Below are 19,225 nucleotides of genomic sequence, written 5' to 3'. Positions count from 1 at the left end.
CTCCATCAACTCTTCCTAAAATGTGGAGAAAAATAGCATTTATTCCTTTGAGGGAAAATAAACCCTTTCCGTATCTCATTTCTAATTCACACAAGGCTGCAATTCTCACATAATTAGGCAGATGACATGCTTTCATAACGCGCGGCTCCTTTATTGGCTGCCTTCTTGCAACTGTTGTCCTGCCAGACGTTTGCACAAGTGATGGAGAGGCTCACAGCCTGCTCATTTACGCTCATTGCCAGGTATTTAAAGGGTTCGCTGCGAACCGTACGGCTCGCTCTCCCACACACTGTCGTCATGCCTCATTGAAGACATACATTTAGAAAAGATCCCTCAGCCCTCTGTATTTGATTCTATTCATCCAGCCATCTGTCATTCCATCCTTCCTTCTCTCCTCACAGCCATACGGTGTTGAGGGCTCTCTTGTACTTCGAGGCAGGTTTGAATCTGCTGACCTGAGTCTTGAACCTCTAAACATCGTGAACGCACTGACCTTTCACTCGTCTCCGCTAAGTAGGCAAGCATCACTTTGCTGTCTAACAGCCGCCTAGTCGCACTCCGATTGCCCATTCCACATGTCAGCTAAAGGTCGCCGCTGAATGCCATTGAAGAAAAGCAGCTTGTCCTGTTATTAAAAGTTAACTTTCCAGATAATTACCAGTAACTTTCAACAGTATGTAGTTAAGAAAACGATCCAATGTAGTGCATCCTGCCTGATAATGATGATGTTTGTGTTTCGTCTGAACGACTTCTTCTAGCAGTACTGGCTGAGCCTACATTATCTGATATATATACCGTATAACTTGGAAGCCTTGGTACCAATGCTGCAGAGGAAATATGAGAGACAAGAACAATTTAAGGCTTTTTATTTACACAAATTGCAATGTTTGCATCACTTTCCCTTTCAGAGAGGGCTCCTATTAATTGTGGCAGCCAGTCCAACACACACTATTGGCTGATATTTCAAACAGCATGTTTTCTAGTTGGAGATCTACCCGCGTCTGCCTGTGGGCCAGGCCTCCTGCTATTGGTGTGATGGAATTGATCATGTATGCAGGATGGCATCAATGCCCATGGCACAGCGTATATCACTTTACAGGCTTCAATGGCTGGGCCAGTTTGGACCCCACAATAATTCCCCGGGGTGCAGAGATATGAAGGCCAGGCTTCCCCACGTGTACTCAATGACCCAGTGGATACTGGGAAGCGGCGTCCTGTGTGCCGACATTGCTAAGCTGGCACAGGTTGCTGCCACTATCTGGCTGCACAGTAGACATTGTTTCTCCAGCTTTGCTTACGGTTTCCCTCGTGCCCTCCGGAAGATATTTTTGATTGAAGGCCCCTTTATTTCTCGTGGAACTGAGAAAAATGGCCGAGCGCGAATACAAAATAAACTGTGGGTCTGGTGTGGAAAGATAAGTGATTTGAGGAGTAGCTCATGGAGGAACATGATTAGACGGTTTTGAACATTTGGTTGTTTTGTTGAAAACAGTGATTTAATGTGAAGACCTGCATTAATTCATGTCAGGAGTTGGATGTTTGTGCGCAATTCTTTTGGGGGGTGAAAAAACCTCTTAGCATGTGAGTCAGCATTTCAGGCACATGATGTGCTAATATCTGCTAGTGTTGAATTTGATTTACAACTTAGAGAACATTTGCCTTGAGGAGAGAATTGTTTATCTGTACAGAATTTTAGGACTTTACGGAAGCCTCGATTGGCAGAAATAAAAGGTGTAATAATAGTTTTGAATTGAATTCGCTAGGGATAATGTGTGTGTGAAAGCTGCAGGGCTGTCATACTTAGCATAAGCTGCTCGATGCTAGAGAGCTCGAAGGACTAATTTACATTAAATGCATGACATAAAGTTTTGGATGAGCATTTGATGAAGAATGTTGGTTTGCCTCATTTGTGTCTCAGCGATTCTGAATTATTGAGCATTGGCAATTTAAATTAAGAAATTGCTACATTTGCTATAGTTACTGAAATGACAAAAATGCTTAAAATATGCAGACGTAGCTTTCCTGTCAGAACTAATTAGTGAATTCAGATGCTGATTATAAGATACTGACAAAGAGGATAATTGCAATTACTATTGTGTCACCAATTGTTCTCATTGTTTCAAATATGCAAGAATGATGCAAATCCTATTTAATGCCACTGCACAGGATATGTCAAAGATTGGGAAATCACTATTGTGGATATTAACCCTAAATCAAAATACGAAACATTTTGTTAGTTCAATTGGTCCAAACATTAGAAACGGTAACCATGATGAATGCTTAGGTGCAAGAAGGTCAAGGATAATTCAATAATAATCAAATGAAGCAATATTAGTTTATCATTATATCGTTTACCATCTAGGATTCAATCTAAAAAGGTAAGTAATAAAATGCAGAATTCTTCATAATAATATGAACAATCTTCTCCACCTGCCTTGTTTTTGCTCCTGAACACCTTAAATGGTGAGTTCACATGAAGCAGAAAACTAATATCTCCACATAACCCCCTTGCTGGGACATTGTGGACTGTTTCCCTTCCTCCCTTTCGCATTGTGCCAAACGCAACCTATGATCTGTAAACACACCACAGCTCAAACAATACAATAACAACAAATGAAACAAGTGATGATGCTCTCTTTATCTAATTGTGAACTTTGATTTGAGTGCATAGCAATGTTGTGAAAAGGTAAAATGCATTGGACAAGGATTTAGATTTACTACATAAAAATTAATAGACCAGTTTCCGGTTTAGTTGTTGCAACACAATTTCCAAAATCTGGAACTGGGATATTTTGGTTAAATGCAATACTTAAGTAATTAGTTTCTGTGTGTGTAAAATAAGCATAATAACATTCAAGTTAAAAGACTGTGTCATGTGTGACTAAGCTTCCTCTGCTTTTTGCTACAAAAATCAATTTTCCATCTTCTAGGTAGGAACAAACAAGTTAACACGGGAGTGACATTTCCCTCTTTAACAGTCAATGAATTAGGCTGATTCGTAATTGCTGATCGACATGTGCCTTGTAACGCCGCCATCAGTAGTCAGGCAGCGATGTGCTGCAACTCACAGTCAGAATATGTGGCAACCACATCTGCACAACGTTGTTGATGTCCGCTAGCGTGCGCATTCAAGTTAAAGGACGCATGTCCGTCTTTGTTGAGTTCAACAATGCAATCCTTGCGTAGCGAGAGGCAACGCAGAAAGCGAGTCGACGCGGTAACAGAAGCCCCCGCGGTGCACGACAAGGTTTTCTACGCCTCTGCCTTGTCTCGTAAGCATCACTCAGCCATTGGCCCCGGGGCGGAGAGCTCGCCGACACCTGTGTGCCGCCCGCGCTCCTCAGCGGCGTGTCATCCCCCCACCTCTCATGTCGACACCAAGACTGCTGCTGCGTGTAAACATGTCGCCATCGTCTCTCTCTCTCTCTCTCTCTCTCTCTCTGGATTTTTTTGAATATCAAAGGGACGAAAAGTGTCTCTGGCCCCGCTCAGGAGTACATGGCGTTGCATTATGCATAATTGACTGGTTGAATTTGCGCACCACAACTCTTGAATACAAAACTTATTTACCTTCTCTGATTTCCTCCCGTCTCAATAATTGGAGATCTTTAAATTGCTGTTCCTCTATTTCATTTTACATGCTTAAACCTGCGTATCCTTCCATTTTATTCTTTTAGTCTGCTATTCTATCCGTGGGTATCTACTGCATGTAACCGTAATGTCATCCTCTCTGTGTTCATGTGAATACATCTTAATACTAATCTGCAATCTTCATACACCTCTACACCTCCCTTGGCATTTCTCAGTAGCGTACAACCCTCAGGTGGAGTTGCTTTGTGGGGAAGTGATAACATGTCAGGTCTGCCTCTTCCTTGCAATCACATCACGCAGCTCACTGCAAGCTTCACACAAGGGGTCGGTGTTTGGAAAATATTTTGTGAAAGGTCCAGAATCTGTGTAGATAGCCTCTGTCATAGCACCTCATGGAAGAAGTAGCAGATTGGTTGCTAAAGAGCACATGATGATTTGTGACATTAGTCAATTGCACAAATTTTCTGGTATTAAATATACAAAACAACACTGATTTGAATCATAACATTGAAATTTGATTTTCTGCTCAATTATCACCAAATTTGGTCCGAAACCAGAGCCAAAACTGAGCCAGAACCAACATCCAGCAGGAAAACACTGTACTCATTACGAACAAATATCCGAATGCTTCACTCCGTTTGAAACATCAGAGTCTTGGCTACAATTTCCCCACATGGAATTTGGGAATGCAGCAAACAGAACTCCAACAAGTTAGAAAATATGTTATGCAAATTAGTCCAGATAATTTGCACACGCAGTGCTTATGTAGACTTTTTCATTGAAGCTAACAACAAAAGAAGAGTTTGAATGTGTCACGGACACAACGCGGAAATCAATATACTGATTGTCAATCAATATTTTTTCTGCTGCATTTGCAAAGTTCTTAATTATATTTTTTTCACCCTATCGAGCAACTGGAGGTGTGCTAATAAATCAAATATCATGAATGCAACCCTCCCAGTTAAAATATTGTGGTGAATTGTGCTGGGATCATAATATGTTTTTATATGAGGCCAGTTTGTTACATGCATGTGGAGTTTCAGTGACTTAATGTCACAATTTCTATGTAGTCTGCCATTTCTGGTGATGATTTGGAAAGTGACTATTAATAACACAGCGAGTCTCTAAAAGAAGTATTTTGGGAGCATTACTTTTCTTTGTTTGGAGAATCTTTCAACCCATAAAACCCAGCTGGAGTGGATGATGCTTGCCTCCGCCTCCGCCTCTGCCTTCGCCTCACTCAGGCTTCACACTGAGGCCCAAAGTGGTTTTTCTGGCAGCAATAGCCAAGATCAGGTTGAGCATAAAATCCTGCTTCGGGCTTCAAACATGCTATGCATGAAATCAATACCTGGCTTTGACCTTATTTGATAAACATGCAGGTATAGCAGATACAGCAGACAATTGAAACAACATAGTTGAAACGCATGGATATGTGCATAACTGTTTTTCAAATCTGCATCATTCCTTATTGTCTCCTCAATCTCGCATGTGTAACCTCCCACAACTGTGCACATATATATTTTTTATATATAAATATATATATATATATAAAACCATCAACCCTGACAGAGACATTTTACCTGACCATGTTTTTTGTAATATTTAGGTAGTAAATGTGTTGCAACTCTGGGGTCAAAAGTCAAAGCAATGGAATGACATGTTACAGCGGTCTAGATGGCTTTTTCTCCCAGAAATACCCCATAACACTGACCATATAATAGAATCTGTCACAGATTACGCTTTGAATATTACTCCCATCACGCTGTCACAGATTTCCTGCTGCTGCTGTGAATGATATTTAAACCCTGTATGAAAACTGCAAAATAAACTGTACCACCATGCATTGCGCAGACGTGCGCGCAACACACGCAGAGACGAGAGTACAAAGGAGATAGCAGTCGCAGTATCACAAGAGGGTTGTCACAGTGAGACGACATTATCAGCTCAAATTCGCCCGTGCTGACACGTACCGCCGAACAGGGTTCCCTGCCATTTATTTATTTACGTGACAATCATGCAGGAGATTTCCACCCATTTTAAGCGCATTTTATAGCTGTTAAAATTTGACCTGTCAGTGGAAAAATCCAAAAAGTCGAATCATACGGACTTGCATTTTTTTTTGGGGGGGGGGGGGGGGGGGGGGGGGGGGAATTAAATGTGTATATTAATATGTAGTGTACGTATCAATACATTTCTGTCAACTCCACCTTTAAGCAGCTTGTCCTGGTCAGGCTTTAAGACACAATTAGATAAGCAGCACATCTTCAACTTGCTCCAGCTCCCTCCTGTTTCTCTCCAGCACTGTCTGGAAAAGATCTGATTCTTCCATAATATGAAATGCCTGCTCTGGTGTCTCCCCCCCCCCAGTAAGTGGTCTCCGATACCCACCCGTCAGAAAGTTGTCCGGGGAGCATCCTCAAAAGGAGCTCAAACTAGTTCTGATGGTCATCTTCAACACAAAGGAGCAATACAAAGGTTTTCTTGAAGCATTAAACTACTTGCACCAGCCGCCCCTGCAGAGAAACCTCATCTCCGCGGCTTTAATGTCATTCTTGAGGTCACTTCCTATGGCTCTTAACAACAGCTCTCAGTTGAGGCAAAGGCTGAGCTGAGAAATCAGAGCTGCGCTTCATATGTCTAAGCAGTTATTGTATTTATTTATGAGTCATACTACTTTTCTCAAAATACTTTTTTTTTTTTGTGCAGTATATTGTTACCTGGGTGAAGTTGAAGTGAACAGAAAAAATTCTGAAAGGAGCTGCAATAGAAAGAAACTACAGACATTGGAATAATAAGCGCCTGTTTTTTAACACTTCTATTGAGCTGTTATTTAAACATAAACATAAATGTATGCACTGTAGCTTCTATTAGAACCTTTTTAGTCATCTCATCCACTCCCTTATGATTTGTGGTTTGTGTTTCCCAGGTTTCCTCTGGTTAGTGAGCTGGCTCCACTTGGCACTCTGGTGGGGACAATTCTAGCTGCTGCCATCAATCAAACCATCTTCTACTCCATTGTGGCAGGAAATGAACTAGGTACAGTATGTGCTGAAGCTCGTATGAGCCTTATACCACAATACAAACACTCCTACACACTACCTCACACTCACTTAAATGATATAGCAAGCCTTGGGATTGTTGTTCAAAGCCCTCTTGTTCCTGTTTTCCATTCATCCTTCTGCAGCAAACTGTTTGCAAACAGCAAAACAAGCAGCGTCAACTTGTTAGCTCCGAGTCTTAGTCCAATATAAGACCCAGACCATATTTTTTGTATTCTTACCAACATCAAGAGCGCAGAAACCGAAAATTTCCAGATGCATGTTGGTGCAGCGTTTTTTCCTGTTTTGTCATCTGTTGACTGCTTTTCACTGAAATGAATTCTGAAAAGCGTAATTACACCATGAGAAACCTTGGACTTTCACTGTGAAAGGACCTGCCTATTACATCTGAAGTAGGATAACTCGGCAAGATTCATTTCTGTTTTTTCTTTTGCCTCACACACTAAGATACGATTGTAAAAACGCAACTGAGGCAGCCTCCATTAGATTTTCATTCTATTTTTTTGTATTGTCTAACGACAGCTTGTTCTACCCAGTCCTGCCGCTGCAAACCCTTTTAGTTCAGCTCGAGTACATGTGGGAAGAGGGGCAACTGTGTTAGCATCTGGATAATTAAACTCAGCTTTGTTGCAGGTTCTTTGTGTGAAGTCTCCTAAAAATGGCTCCATTGAGCTGCACACGGAAGGAACCAGATTAAAGAGCCCGTGAAGGAGCATTAATGCATTCAGTCGTGATACATGCAGAGTTACGTTTTAACAGTATGGACGCAGAGAGATGTTGCCGCCGGGGTTGCAAACAAAGCCAAGCCATGTCTCTCTGATCAGAACACTGCTGTACGTCCAGGAACCAGTGTGTTCACCCCTTATCTTACTTATCTTCTAGTTTTGTCTCATGCCCGCTCACCTCTCTGATTGTATTTGTTTCTAGGTCATTTTCGGGTGAACAACATGACCGGCGTCATCTCCACAGCGAAACCTTTGGATTATGAAAATGTGACCAGCTACGTCCTTCGGGTCCAGGCGGACTCTATGCTGGTCGTCATGTCCAACCTGCGGGTGCCTTCTAAAAGTAAGAAACGGCCTTCCGATGAAGTGGTGAATGAGGAGGTTGAGCTGTGGTACTAGTGTGTATTTGAATTACTATCAGGAGAACGTTGAGTCGCAGTGTGTATCGCCGTACCTTTTAGCTGCCTTTCTTCACTGCACTGATCAATTTGTATGCTGGCAGGTTTACCGCAGCCTGTAATTGGTTGTTCAGTTACGTACTCGTGCTTTTCGTCTGACCCTTTTTGACCACAATGGCACTTTCCTTCATTCCGGCTAATGTGAATAGTATTATGTATTATTAAAGTTTTACAATGCTGCAGCACCCGCAGTTATTTTCTATTCTTTTGTGCAATAGTTTAATGATGTTAATATTTGACCCACCTCTGATCTACTGTCAGAATATCAGAGCGCTAGCTCTGTGTAGAGTTGATACTTCTAGACAGCTATTAGTATGAAAAGTTAGAAACATGTCAACTATGTAATAAATGTATCAACCTATAATGTATCTACTGCAACAGGTATTTTTGATTGTTAAAAAGAACCAAATGCAAATATGCAGAGACATATCTCTATCTTTAAATCTTGTATCAGCTTAAAAAGCAGTGTATTATAAATCACTAAAGACCTATCCAAATTCTTCACAAGCGGGTAATGATCAGAAATAGCCCATTCGTTTTAATTAACTAAGAACGGGCCCAAAACAAGGTCACTTGATAAAGCATTAATCACTGCGTGTTCTCACTGTCAGTGCTAGCCCTGTGTGTTCCCATTCTGGAGGCCGCTGGGTGCCTGATTGTGCGACCGTGCCGGTTCGACAATGACCACGTCCAAGGGGCAAAGCCCTCTGTCACAGTCTGTCCCTGGCCGCGTTATCCTGCCCCCCCCCCCCCCCCCCGATCTCCAATGCCGCAGTGCCTCTCTCTCATGTATCTTTGTAGTCGGAGCGCAATGGGGAAATAATGTTGCATGTGTTCTCCCCTCCCCATTTAGGATGTTGCACCCAGTAGTAAACCCCCTCAGAGAGCTTTGGAAGTACTCGAAGAGAGTTTGAGAGACAAGTTCACGCTTACTTTGTGTCATGCATGGCTGCTTGCTGTGTGAAGCGGGGATTAATTGTCAGATGCAGAAGCGGTCAGAACGGAGGTTAAGGCTCCGTTTGATAGTCTGCAAAAAGAGTCCTTCAGACAACAGGCTTTTTTGTTTTGTTTTTGGCAGTGCTTCAGCTGGAATACCATTAGGCCTGTGTATGGACCACTGACAAATGTTTTGTGAAATGCCAACAAGAATGAGTTTACACTTTACTCTCGATCCATTCGAACAGAATAATCAATGGCCTGCTTTACCTGCGTCTCTCTTTCTAGCTTCTCGCATCTGTCTGTCACACACTAATGATGCCAATCCACAAGTACACACAAAGCAGTCACACACACACACACACACACGCACACGCGAGCACACGCATGACTTGTCTGATAGATGTGAAGTAGAGGACTGTTGCTCTCTGAGAGGGCATTGAAGTCCCCTGGGGTCTGCAGGCTGACATCATCTCTCGACACAGTGTTGAGACACCCTTTCTTTTTGCACTTATATTACGGACTGCGGATGTTGACTCCGTGACTCTTATCTGCATTGAGTTTAAATTATCAGAGCGTTGTTGGACTGATTTGTCAGGTGGATTTATCTTAGCCCGGTAAAGCCTAGCACACTGTATAAGTACGCACAAGCCCGCATGCTATTACATTTGTATGCACAGGCACACATGTAATATGCCAGAGTACGATTAGATTTAATTAAACATAATTTTAAAATCACAGACTCTGACACTCTCAAGCTCACTCGGCCTTATAGCAGCAATCCCTCCCCTTAATGGACTGGTCTATTTCATGCATTTTCATAAGTGTGAAAGAGAGAAAGAAGGAGGGCTGTATTTATGTTTTCATACCCTGATACTCCGGGGATGAAATACAGCCACTTTCTACAAAGGGAAGGGAAAAGAAAGAAACTCTTCAGACGTCTTTTCCATCCCCTAGAGTTCTCCCTCTGTGCCTCGCAGTGCAGCTTCTGTGCCTGTAATTTGATGTGCTGTGTTTTTGTTTGTCCGTTTCCCCTGGTGCATCCCCAGCTCCAATGCCACATGGCTTTACATTTTTGTAGGCCACCAGGAGAAAAATGCTCCTTGACACAGCATATTTTTCCCCTAAACTGCATTGTTGGAAGGATGCTGTATACGGTATATTTTATGGCCGGGCGTGTTAATGTGTTACAAATGCGGTAACATAGCAAGCATTAATAACTCGGACGATGATCTTTGCTCATGCGTTGACAGCATTTTCTTCTTTTTTGGAGCATTGGGAGGGACTTAACACTGCTGCACACACGGAGAAAATAGAGAAAGGTACTGCACTTAGTAGTCGACAAAAGCAAAGCTACTTGTAACCACTTCAAACTGGAATTATCTTATCACCTTAGTATCACGAGTCTTTGACTGATAGACTCCAAAGAAAAAACTATAGTCTTCACAGACTAATAAGTCCCATGCACAGTAAATTACAGCTGTGTACTTTTTTGTGTGCCAGACCACTTCACCTCACTCTAACAGGGACCCTTACTCCTGAACTCAGACTGTTCACGCTGTTTCATGATAAAAGACCTCTGCTGGATTTACTCATTATTTCTACTATTTCAGAGAGCCGAGTGAAGGCTCTCAGAAATTGGTAAAGGAAATGCAAACTTGCTCAGGTGTCTTTCTGATGGTGGGTGAGAGAAGTCATCAACACACTTCAAACGCACTTTTTCTTGATTTAAAATATTTCCTACAATCCAAACAAAATGAACCTCCTCATTATTGACTCAGAGTTGTAAGCTTTACCAAGTATTTACTCACGCTTTTTTGTGAGAAATGGTTGAGTAAGGACAAAGGGAATGTGAGTGTGAGCACGCAATTAAAAAGTACTGCTTCAGAAAGTTGTTTTCAGCTGGAAATTGCAACAAAAAAAAAAAAGATCTGTAATACAAACTGCACTCTGTTCCCTTCCAGGCAAATCGAAAACAGGCAAATAGCCTCAATATTTCCAGATTTTAAAAGCTTGGTGAATCTCATTTCTAAATGACAAAATAGATGACATTTATTTCAAAATTCGTGAAAAAAACGTCCATCAAAATGGTTTGGACAAATTGTCAATGACACGTCACAGAATGTTATTTGAAGACGCTCTGTGATGTTTTCAGCAATGATTAACTTTCAAGATATTCTGTGGAGTGATTTCAAGCTCCCTTCTGAAGTTGTGGACTGTTTGACAGCCATGAAAAAATGATACATGACATCTTGAGGCTAAATTATGCAACATTTGATCAACGCCATTTCGAACGCCTTCAGAGAGAAGTTTTTTTTAATATTTTTATTTTTAAAGCTACTGGCTGTGACGTCATGAACTTTCTGGGAATGTGTGTCCTAATTATTTTTCTTTGAGGATGCAACTAACCTTGGTTATCAATTGCTTGAATAGTTGCACATTGACATAAACAGACTGGAGTCTTTTTTTTTGTTGTTTCACATGAATTGAAATGTTGCATTGCCTGAAAAAATCGGAATAACCCTCAAAGAATTAAATGCATTCTGTTGCTATTTGAATTTTGCAGCAAACACAGCCAAGGTGTTCATTGAGGTGCAGGATGAGAATGACCACCCGCCCGTCTTCACCCGGAAGCTATACATAGGCGGCGTGACGGAGGACAGCAAGATCTTCAGCTCGGTGCTCAAGATAGTGGTAAGAAAAAAACCCATCAGCCCCGGTCTTTCTTTTGATTGGTTTGTACCTGAGCCCGCTCCGACATCTTTAACACTGGGTGGGAGATTTCCTGCACCACAGTGTCATCCCCTTCCTCTATCACTCTCTACATCAGAGTGAGTTGAACGGTGTAATCCGAGTGTGTTCACAGAAGCGTGCTGTCTGACTATCAGCCCGCTCTTCCGGGGAGGTTTTCACTTTTTCCTCCCGTGTACTACGCTGTGGTTCTATTTTCTGAATGTGTGGGCGTGTGCAAGTGTGTCCTCAGGCGAGTGTTTGTGTTCAAAACCCTTTGAGCTACACGCGTCCTTAATGTCTCCCTCGAATGTCATCACTGCAGCCGAGAAACATTTATGAGTGAGTGTACGTGTGTCATGGCAACAGATTTGGGACTTGTCAAGACTTTTTTGTGTCTAGTTTGTCTTACTATGGCGTTTTCAATGAAGTATACAGTGTTCAAATCCAGCTATCCAACACTAATTAACACTACCCAACACAAAGTACTATGTTTGTAACTGTTGTCAGGTGGATTTAATACAAAATTCCCTGAATTCTCCTTGTGTCCAGCCCCCAAATCCCCTAAATATAAACTTAATAAAGTCTTTTCTGCCCCTGATTAATCCAAAAATATCTGCTTTTAATGTCAGTGGTCATGGGTCATCAACCAGAGTCGTTGGAGTTGCTTACATTATGGAAACCAATGGTGTCTTCCGAATAGTTAAGGATAGATGGAGAAGGTGTAACATACAGTAGGTAAGCTGAAGTACGAAGGTCATGAAGAGATTCAAAGAAGTATTCAAGACCTTCCAGCAGCTGTGAAATTCAGCCCAAATCAGAAGAATACAGAGATGGGAGCTTTCACTCAACCTCAACCCCCCCAAAAAAGAAATGTAGGCTGTCTAATAGTTAAAGGATGGGAATACCTTGTGCAGGTTATATTAATTTTGCCGATGGTCTCAAATAAAAGTCATAGGATACTTTTTTCTGCAAGAAGTGAGTTTATCCTGTTATGTTATATAAATAGAAAATAAATCAGTTATGAAAAAAACATCTCCACAATCCTACAGTTAAGCTATGTGATTTGTTCTTAACTGCATTTGACATTTCCGGACATGGGGTCAGCATATATTTACAGATCTCACGTGAAGGAACTATGAAGGGATTATAGGAAATACCCATAAAAGCATGGCGACATGGCGGCACGGTGGCGTGGTGGTTAGCACTGTCACAGCAAGCGGGTATGAAACCACCCAGCGGCCTTTCTGTGTGGAGGTTGCTTATCCTCCCCGTGCCTGCGTGTGTTCTCTTCCTTTTTTGTCTTCCATTTAAGTTGGTACACACGTATCCATGTAGAATTAACTGGCAAGTGCTATCTATAATGTCTCCTCTGCCTAGGATTCTTTGGAGCGTGACTAGCGTGAAGTGTTTGTACTTGACTTCATTAGTAATAAGGCGCCGCTTTCTCTGGAGAAATACCGTCAACATTTGACACATTCTGACACTAACTCAAAAATAGTAATGACAAGACTGCACTTTGCAGTGCCAGACAGGCTTCAGTGGATTGGGAAACGCGGAGTAGAAACCATTGCATTGGCGAGGCAAAAGTGTGTAGTTTAGAAGAAAGATTTGATTGCATAATTATACCCTGCTCCTTGTGGCACTTTCATGACCCTTTAATCAGTAAGTAGTTGGATTCATGGGTTGCCAATCTTTTTTTTTTTCAGCACTCTCTCAGGCTCTTTGTAGGCCTTTTTTGTTCATATTTTTAACGTGAACCATCTCATGTCAGCTCGCGAACAAACCTTAGCCTGTGACTTTCTCCTCAGTGTCTCCCACAACAACCCCTCCCTCTCCTCTTGCAATAGCTGGAGAAAAAAAGAGAGATTGCTCCTATTTATCAGTGTCACTTACGAGGACAAGCACTCTGAAAATGTATGCCAGTCAGGATGTTGCATCAGAGATCGATGGGCAGTTTTCCCAACAATGACAAACTTCACGGTGATCGAAAATTATAGGTTGTTTTTGTGAATGTTTTCTTTTTTTTTACCCAGTTGCTTTTCTAATTTTAGGAAATCATATTTATGTGTGATTTTTGTGTGAGTTTGTGTGACAAAGAACTGCAAGAATGATGAATCACACAAAAAAGAAACCCGTCTTCAGTATTCTCTGTTCAGACACATTGCTTTTCCGGCTCGATCCACTGATGTCACAGCAGGTGTTTACCATCGGATGTCGTAGACTAAATGCCTCCTGCCATCTTACTGGTTGGGCAGTGGCCAGAAGTCAAATATGACTGGAACCAAAATGCCACCATCATGATTGGTGGAGTCCAGCTGGGGCTGTATTGAAATTTCAAATCAGCACTTTCTTTAAATGATACAACGCTTTCTCTCTTAGTTTTTTTATCCTGTCTAATTTTCTATTTGTGTGCTGCATTTATGTTACAGGCCAATGATAAGGACACTGGGAATTACAGTCAGATGGCGTACCGGCTGATTATCCCGCCCGCACCAGAGGGCCAGGACAGTTTTGTCATCGAGACATACACAGGTGTCATCAAGTCGGCCATCATGTTTCGAAATATGCGCAGGTCCTACTTCAGGTTTGAAGTCATTGCCACGGACGATTATGGAAAAGGTCTCAGCAGCAGTGCCGAAGTGGTGGTGAGTCTCCAGTATTTTGCCTTAAAGAGCTTATATGTATGCCGATCAATACAGAGGGTGCACGGGAATCGGGCTGTGTGCACACTGGACCTGTTGATTGCATCTGTTTCCAGTCTTTGTGCTAAGCGAGCCGAGAGCTAGCATTATATTAAACAAACAAATAAAACATGCAATGTGAACTTTGGGTGGAGTTTGACCATGAAGGTGGTGTCTAAGGAAAATCAAACTTAATATATGGGGAGTGTAGGCTCCAGTGTTTTTTAGCTTCACCTAAGTCAGGACATCTGCAGGCCAATTTTCTCTCTGAAGTCCTGCTGCTTTCTATAGATGCAATATCAAGTCATGTTTTTTTATTTATTCATGAACTAATCTTTTATGCAGCAGAATTGTTGGCATGAGAGTCTTCTGTATATCAAAAGAACTTGGCAATGAAGGAACACCACTGTGCCTTTATTTTGAAACTATTTTGTTCATTATGAGACTATATTGGGCTTTTTTTCGTGTGTTTTCTCATTGACAAATGTTTTGGTTCCTGTCTATTGAAATATTCACAGTAGGAACAGAACAAACAACATGTGGCCTCTGCCAATTCAATTCAATTCAATTCATTTTATTTTGTATAGCCCAAAATCGCAAATTACAAATTTGCCTCAGAGGGCTTTACAGTCTGTACACATGCAACATCCTCTGTCCCGAAACCCTCACATCGGCACAGGAAAAACTCCCCAAAATATGAAAAAAAACCCTTCAATGGGGAAAAAAGGGAAGAAACCTTAGGGAGAACGTCAGAGGAGGGATCCCTCTCCCGGGATGGACAGACTGCAATGGATGTCATGTGTACAGAATCAACAATGTAAAAGATGTACAATACATGCAATTTCTCTAACTGAAATGATACAAGTAATTGCAAGTAGCAGAAGAGGTGTACGGCAGGACCACTGCAGGGACAACCTCCATCAGATCGAACCACCATCCACAGAGGCTTCTGTGGGGAGGGAGAGCAGAAAGATGTTGGTTTTTGATGACAGTAATATGAATCATATTTAAAGTAATGATGATGGCAGCAGCAGGTGTCAGCAGAGCCATGAGCCAGGAGTTAGAACCGGGGTCCGCACGAAACTATGATCCACGGAGACCTGCTAGGCGAGAAAGCACAAAAAACTCCCGGAAAGAAGCTTAATTAGTGATGTACATTAATAAAGCATGGATGATTGTGGGAGGAGATCATCTGCCACTGGCAGATGATCCAATTAGACTTTTTTCTTTCAGCAGTGTGCATTAACTTTGTACACATAGCGCACATTTGCTGCATGTGTATTTTCCTGAATGAGTGTCTGTCATCTTTGTGACTTTTCCTTTTCCGAATAATTTCCCCACGCGCACTCTGTGATTGGCTCAGCTTTGTTCCCAATTCAATGCTCATCTTTCCTGACTGTGAGAAGGATTATTTTTCGTTTCAGTGAAATATGTCTGGCTAACAAGCCTCTAAGGAGACAGAAGGAGGGTCTGGGACATTGTCTGGGTATGGGAGAGCAGCGAGTGCGTAACCATGGTGCTCGTTAATTTTCAAGGGGAAACCTAATTTCTCAGGAGTTGCATGGGAGATTTGGCTTCGGTGCACATAGGCTGTTGCCTATGCACTTATATGTTGTATCAAAAGCCCCTTAAGTTTGCCGCATAGCACCAATGCAAGCAGGCAATTACTGGAGCCCATATGATTTGACCCAAGTATTATATAATATTCCCAAAAATGATTCGACCAAACTCCCTCTACGACATATGATGACCATTTTTTTCTTTTTTTCTGCTGTCTGCCAGTTGTCTATTACTTCTGTCTTTGTCTCACGCCTACTCTCTCTCAGGTATCCGTGGTCAACGCCTTGGACATGCAAGTTGTCGTGTCCACCGTCCCACCAACTCTAGTGGAAGAGTACAGGGAGGACCTCATTAGGTGAGACAGCATTTGCTGTTATTGACATATGAAAAAAAAACTAGTTACCAGCGACATCAGTGTTTGCAATATGGTGGGAACACATGTTTGTGTTCATTTCAATATAATGCGAGCTACTGTGTGATAAGAAGGGGACGTATTTAACTTTCAGTAGATCACCGTTACTTTGATTCCGTCATTTTAATCTTGCTCTCATCCACACAACATATCACTTGCAGTACATATCCGTGACCTCTAATATTTCTTTTGTTGATTGGAACTGGATAATTAATTGCATTTTTTTGTGCAGCACTATTATAGGGGTGACCTTGGTTGCATATGATTCAACTGTCCCAAATAACAATTATGAAGAAACAGGACCCAATGAGAAAGAAAAGTAACATAGAATTTGTCTGTTATTCAATAACCATTGACCAACCAAATAAGATCCCAGATTAGTCAGTAAGGTGGTGTAGTTTATCCTCTAGAGTCCGTTTTACTGGTCCAAATGAAATAATGATGGAGATTCATGAAACCTTTTGCAGCTTTTGGAGCTTGTGTGTTTAATTTATTTAGTCGAGCTGAAAGGCAAATGGGTGTTAATAGTTGTTTTCTAGGGATTCCTGTTACTCTCCCACACAAATGGCATTGCCCCTAAGGCTGAAAAACACACCGATTATTAAGCCCTTAGCACTGACGACATTTGAGAGGTCTATGATTTTGCTCAGTGTTTTTGATGATCCCGGCCCATTTGACATGAATGCACAAACCGTTTATCCACCTTGGCAAAGGCAGACACCAAGGCTCTATTGGCTGTAATTTGAGGTGTTGATTTCTCCCTGCCTGAACAGGATTATCAAAGCCTTCCTCTGCCAAGAGCCTTAGTTTTGAAGCAAAAAGCAGCCCAATGGGACAATCATTTCCAGAATGGAGTACTTCGGTGGCTGTAATACTACTTCAGTCAAAGAGATGCTAGAAATTATTAGAACGGATAAAAAAACGTTGCTGCTTTCCTTATTTGTTGGACCTGTGGTTTTGTTTTTATTTCAGAATTTTGGAGCGCCACATCCAGGACCAGATTCCAGGTGCCAAAGTGATTGTAGAGGCAATCGGGCCACGTCGTCATGGCGATGGTTTTGAACTAGAGGACTACAGTAAGTCGGACCTGATGGTGTACGCCATCGACCCGCTCACCAACAGGGCCATTTCACCCAAGGAACTTTTCAAGTGAGTGGTTGCATTTTATTACAGGGAGTATAATCCCCTATTTGGTTCAAATTGATGTCCACATGCCCCTGCTGTGCCGCATACCCTGCCCATACAGTGAGTCAGCAGTTTCCCCTTCACTTAGTCTGCCTTTACTTTCTTTATGGGACTGTGTTTGTCCTGCAGGTGCAGCCAATCTTCCATATGTCAAAGAAAAGGGGAAAATATCAGAGACAAAAGGAGGGGGGGGGGGGGGGGGCAAAGTGAAAGTGAAGCAGGGAGTATTTCCATCAGTCCATTTAACCCGAGTTTCAACGAGCCGGTAGAAAATGCCAACAACACATTTTATTCCTTTCTGTTTGGGGACTTGGTGATGGAGAGATTTGGGCTTCGGTTTGACCACCGAGAGACCATGTTCACATGCTATTAAAGCAACGAAGAAATAGTGCTTACACGATACTTTGAAACCCCTTCAGAACAAAAAAAGAATCGGCGCTGGCACCTATGAACAATCTCCCCTTTTTTGTGTTTTCCAGCCCTTTCTGTCAAATCGATCAGACTCAACTCCATCAGACCATGAGAGTTGCCAATCAATAGGAAACACCCTCTTTCTGAGTTGTTCCCTTCACTCTCCACCTATTTGCGCCCCCGCTTGACTTACATTGAGCTATCTGACACCTTCTTGTGTCTTTATTTGTCCTTATGTGCTCGTTTGCCAATTTTTTTTCTTTTTCTGGGGCTTTCAAGAAACCTTCCTCCTTGTCTTTGAAATGACTCTGACCATTTGAGTTCATTTTGAAACGCTCCATTCAAATGAGGTTCATTTCGAGGTGATCCATGTATGCATTGAAATACCAAAAACACAGGAGTGCGGTGGCACTCCTGTGTTTGCAGGTATGGCATCTGTTTGGCACTTTTAAGAGAGCTTAGGTCATTTTAAAAGAGGTGTTCCAATCCCCTGCTTTAACTTGAGTCTACTTCCTTAGACACAGACACTGAATGAAAAAGCGTTCAGACGAGAGGAGATAGAGCTTTTTATGTATGCAGTGTTCGACAATGTTGTCGGGGTAATTGCGTCTAATGCATCTGTGACTTGCCTGTCAGATTACAGGGGGAAAAAGAGAGCGACAACAGAGTGTGACCATTTGTGCCTTATAGTGCATTATAGAGTGCCACATTGACTACAGCCCTCCAGTTGACCTCTCTAGAAGATGGATTGCCAGAGAAAACAGTTCCTAACCATCATCATTTCTCATTTATTTACCTATAGAACAATCAAATTGACATTAATTTGATGGCGCAGTTTGCTGGATCCTCGGTTTGAAAGCCTCTCTAGTTATTGTTGCAAAGTAATGTTGGGAGAACAATGCGTAGATTGCTGTTATCCGTGTAAATTTATAACGATGCAAACAGTGATGCTAATTGGATTTTTGGTGGAAAGGTTACAATAATGATTTAACTTCTTTCAACAAATAATTTGCATTTAAAGAGGTGCAGATATGCGTGATGATTCTCTGTAGGTTCATCTCTAGCGCGCAACCCCTTTAAATAGGAGTTTGCAAGATTACGATTATTCTGCTTTTCTCATTATGTGTTATAAATCGCAGATTTCTCGATGGGAATGTGCTGGAAATCAACAAGGAGTTCCAGCCGTATCTGGGGGAGGGCGGCCGCATCCTGGAGATCCGCTCCCCAGATATTGTTGCCAGTGTGAAGAAGGCAGCCCAGGCTGTGGGCTACACGGAGGGGGCTCTCCTGGCCCTGGCCATCATCATCATCCTCTGCTGCATCCCTGCCATCCTCATCGTCATGGTCACCTACAAACAGTGAGTCCTCTCGCGCCAGTAATCCTCACTGGCTTTTGTAATCAATTAATTTAAACTGTTGTCAGGAAGTTAAGGGGGAAATATATTCCAATCAAGGAGCCCGCTGTGTTGGG

General features: G+C 42.1%; 1 protein-coding gene across 2 annotated transcripts in view; it reads left to right on the top strand.

The window, feature by feature from the left end:
- LOC119214148 (protocadherin-15-like) overlaps positions 1 to 19,225 on the top strand; it is a 148,648-nt gene that overhangs the window by 115,117 nt on the left and 14,306 nt on the right. For both annotated transcript variants that reach the window (XM_062566506.1, XM_062566507.1), the window contains 7 exons: positions 6,521 to 6,630; positions 7,581 to 7,721; positions 11,339 to 11,466; positions 13,935 to 14,150; positions 16,013 to 16,101; positions 17,131 to 17,307; positions 18,894 to 19,112. In XM_062566506.1, coding sequence (XP_062422490.1) covers positions 6,521 to 6,630; positions 7,581 to 7,721; positions 11,339 to 11,466; positions 13,935 to 14,150; positions 16,013 to 16,101; positions 17,131 to 17,307; positions 18,894 to 19,112 — 1,080 coding nt within the window. The remainder of the gene's footprint in view (positions 1 to 6,520; positions 6,631 to 7,580; positions 7,722 to 11,338; positions 11,467 to 13,934; positions 14,151 to 16,012; positions 16,102 to 17,130; positions 17,308 to 18,893; positions 19,113 to 19,225) is intronic.

This window comes from Pungitius pungitius, chromosome 13 (assembly GCF_949316345.1).
Source record: "Pungitius pungitius chromosome 13, fPunPun2.1, whole genome shotgun sequence".
Classification (NCBI taxonomy): domain Eukaryota; kingdom Metazoa; phylum Chordata; class Actinopteri; order Perciformes; family Gasterosteidae; genus Pungitius; species Pungitius pungitius.
Note: the sequence above shows the minus strand (reverse complement) of the source record. Positions and strands in the feature narration are given on the sequence as shown.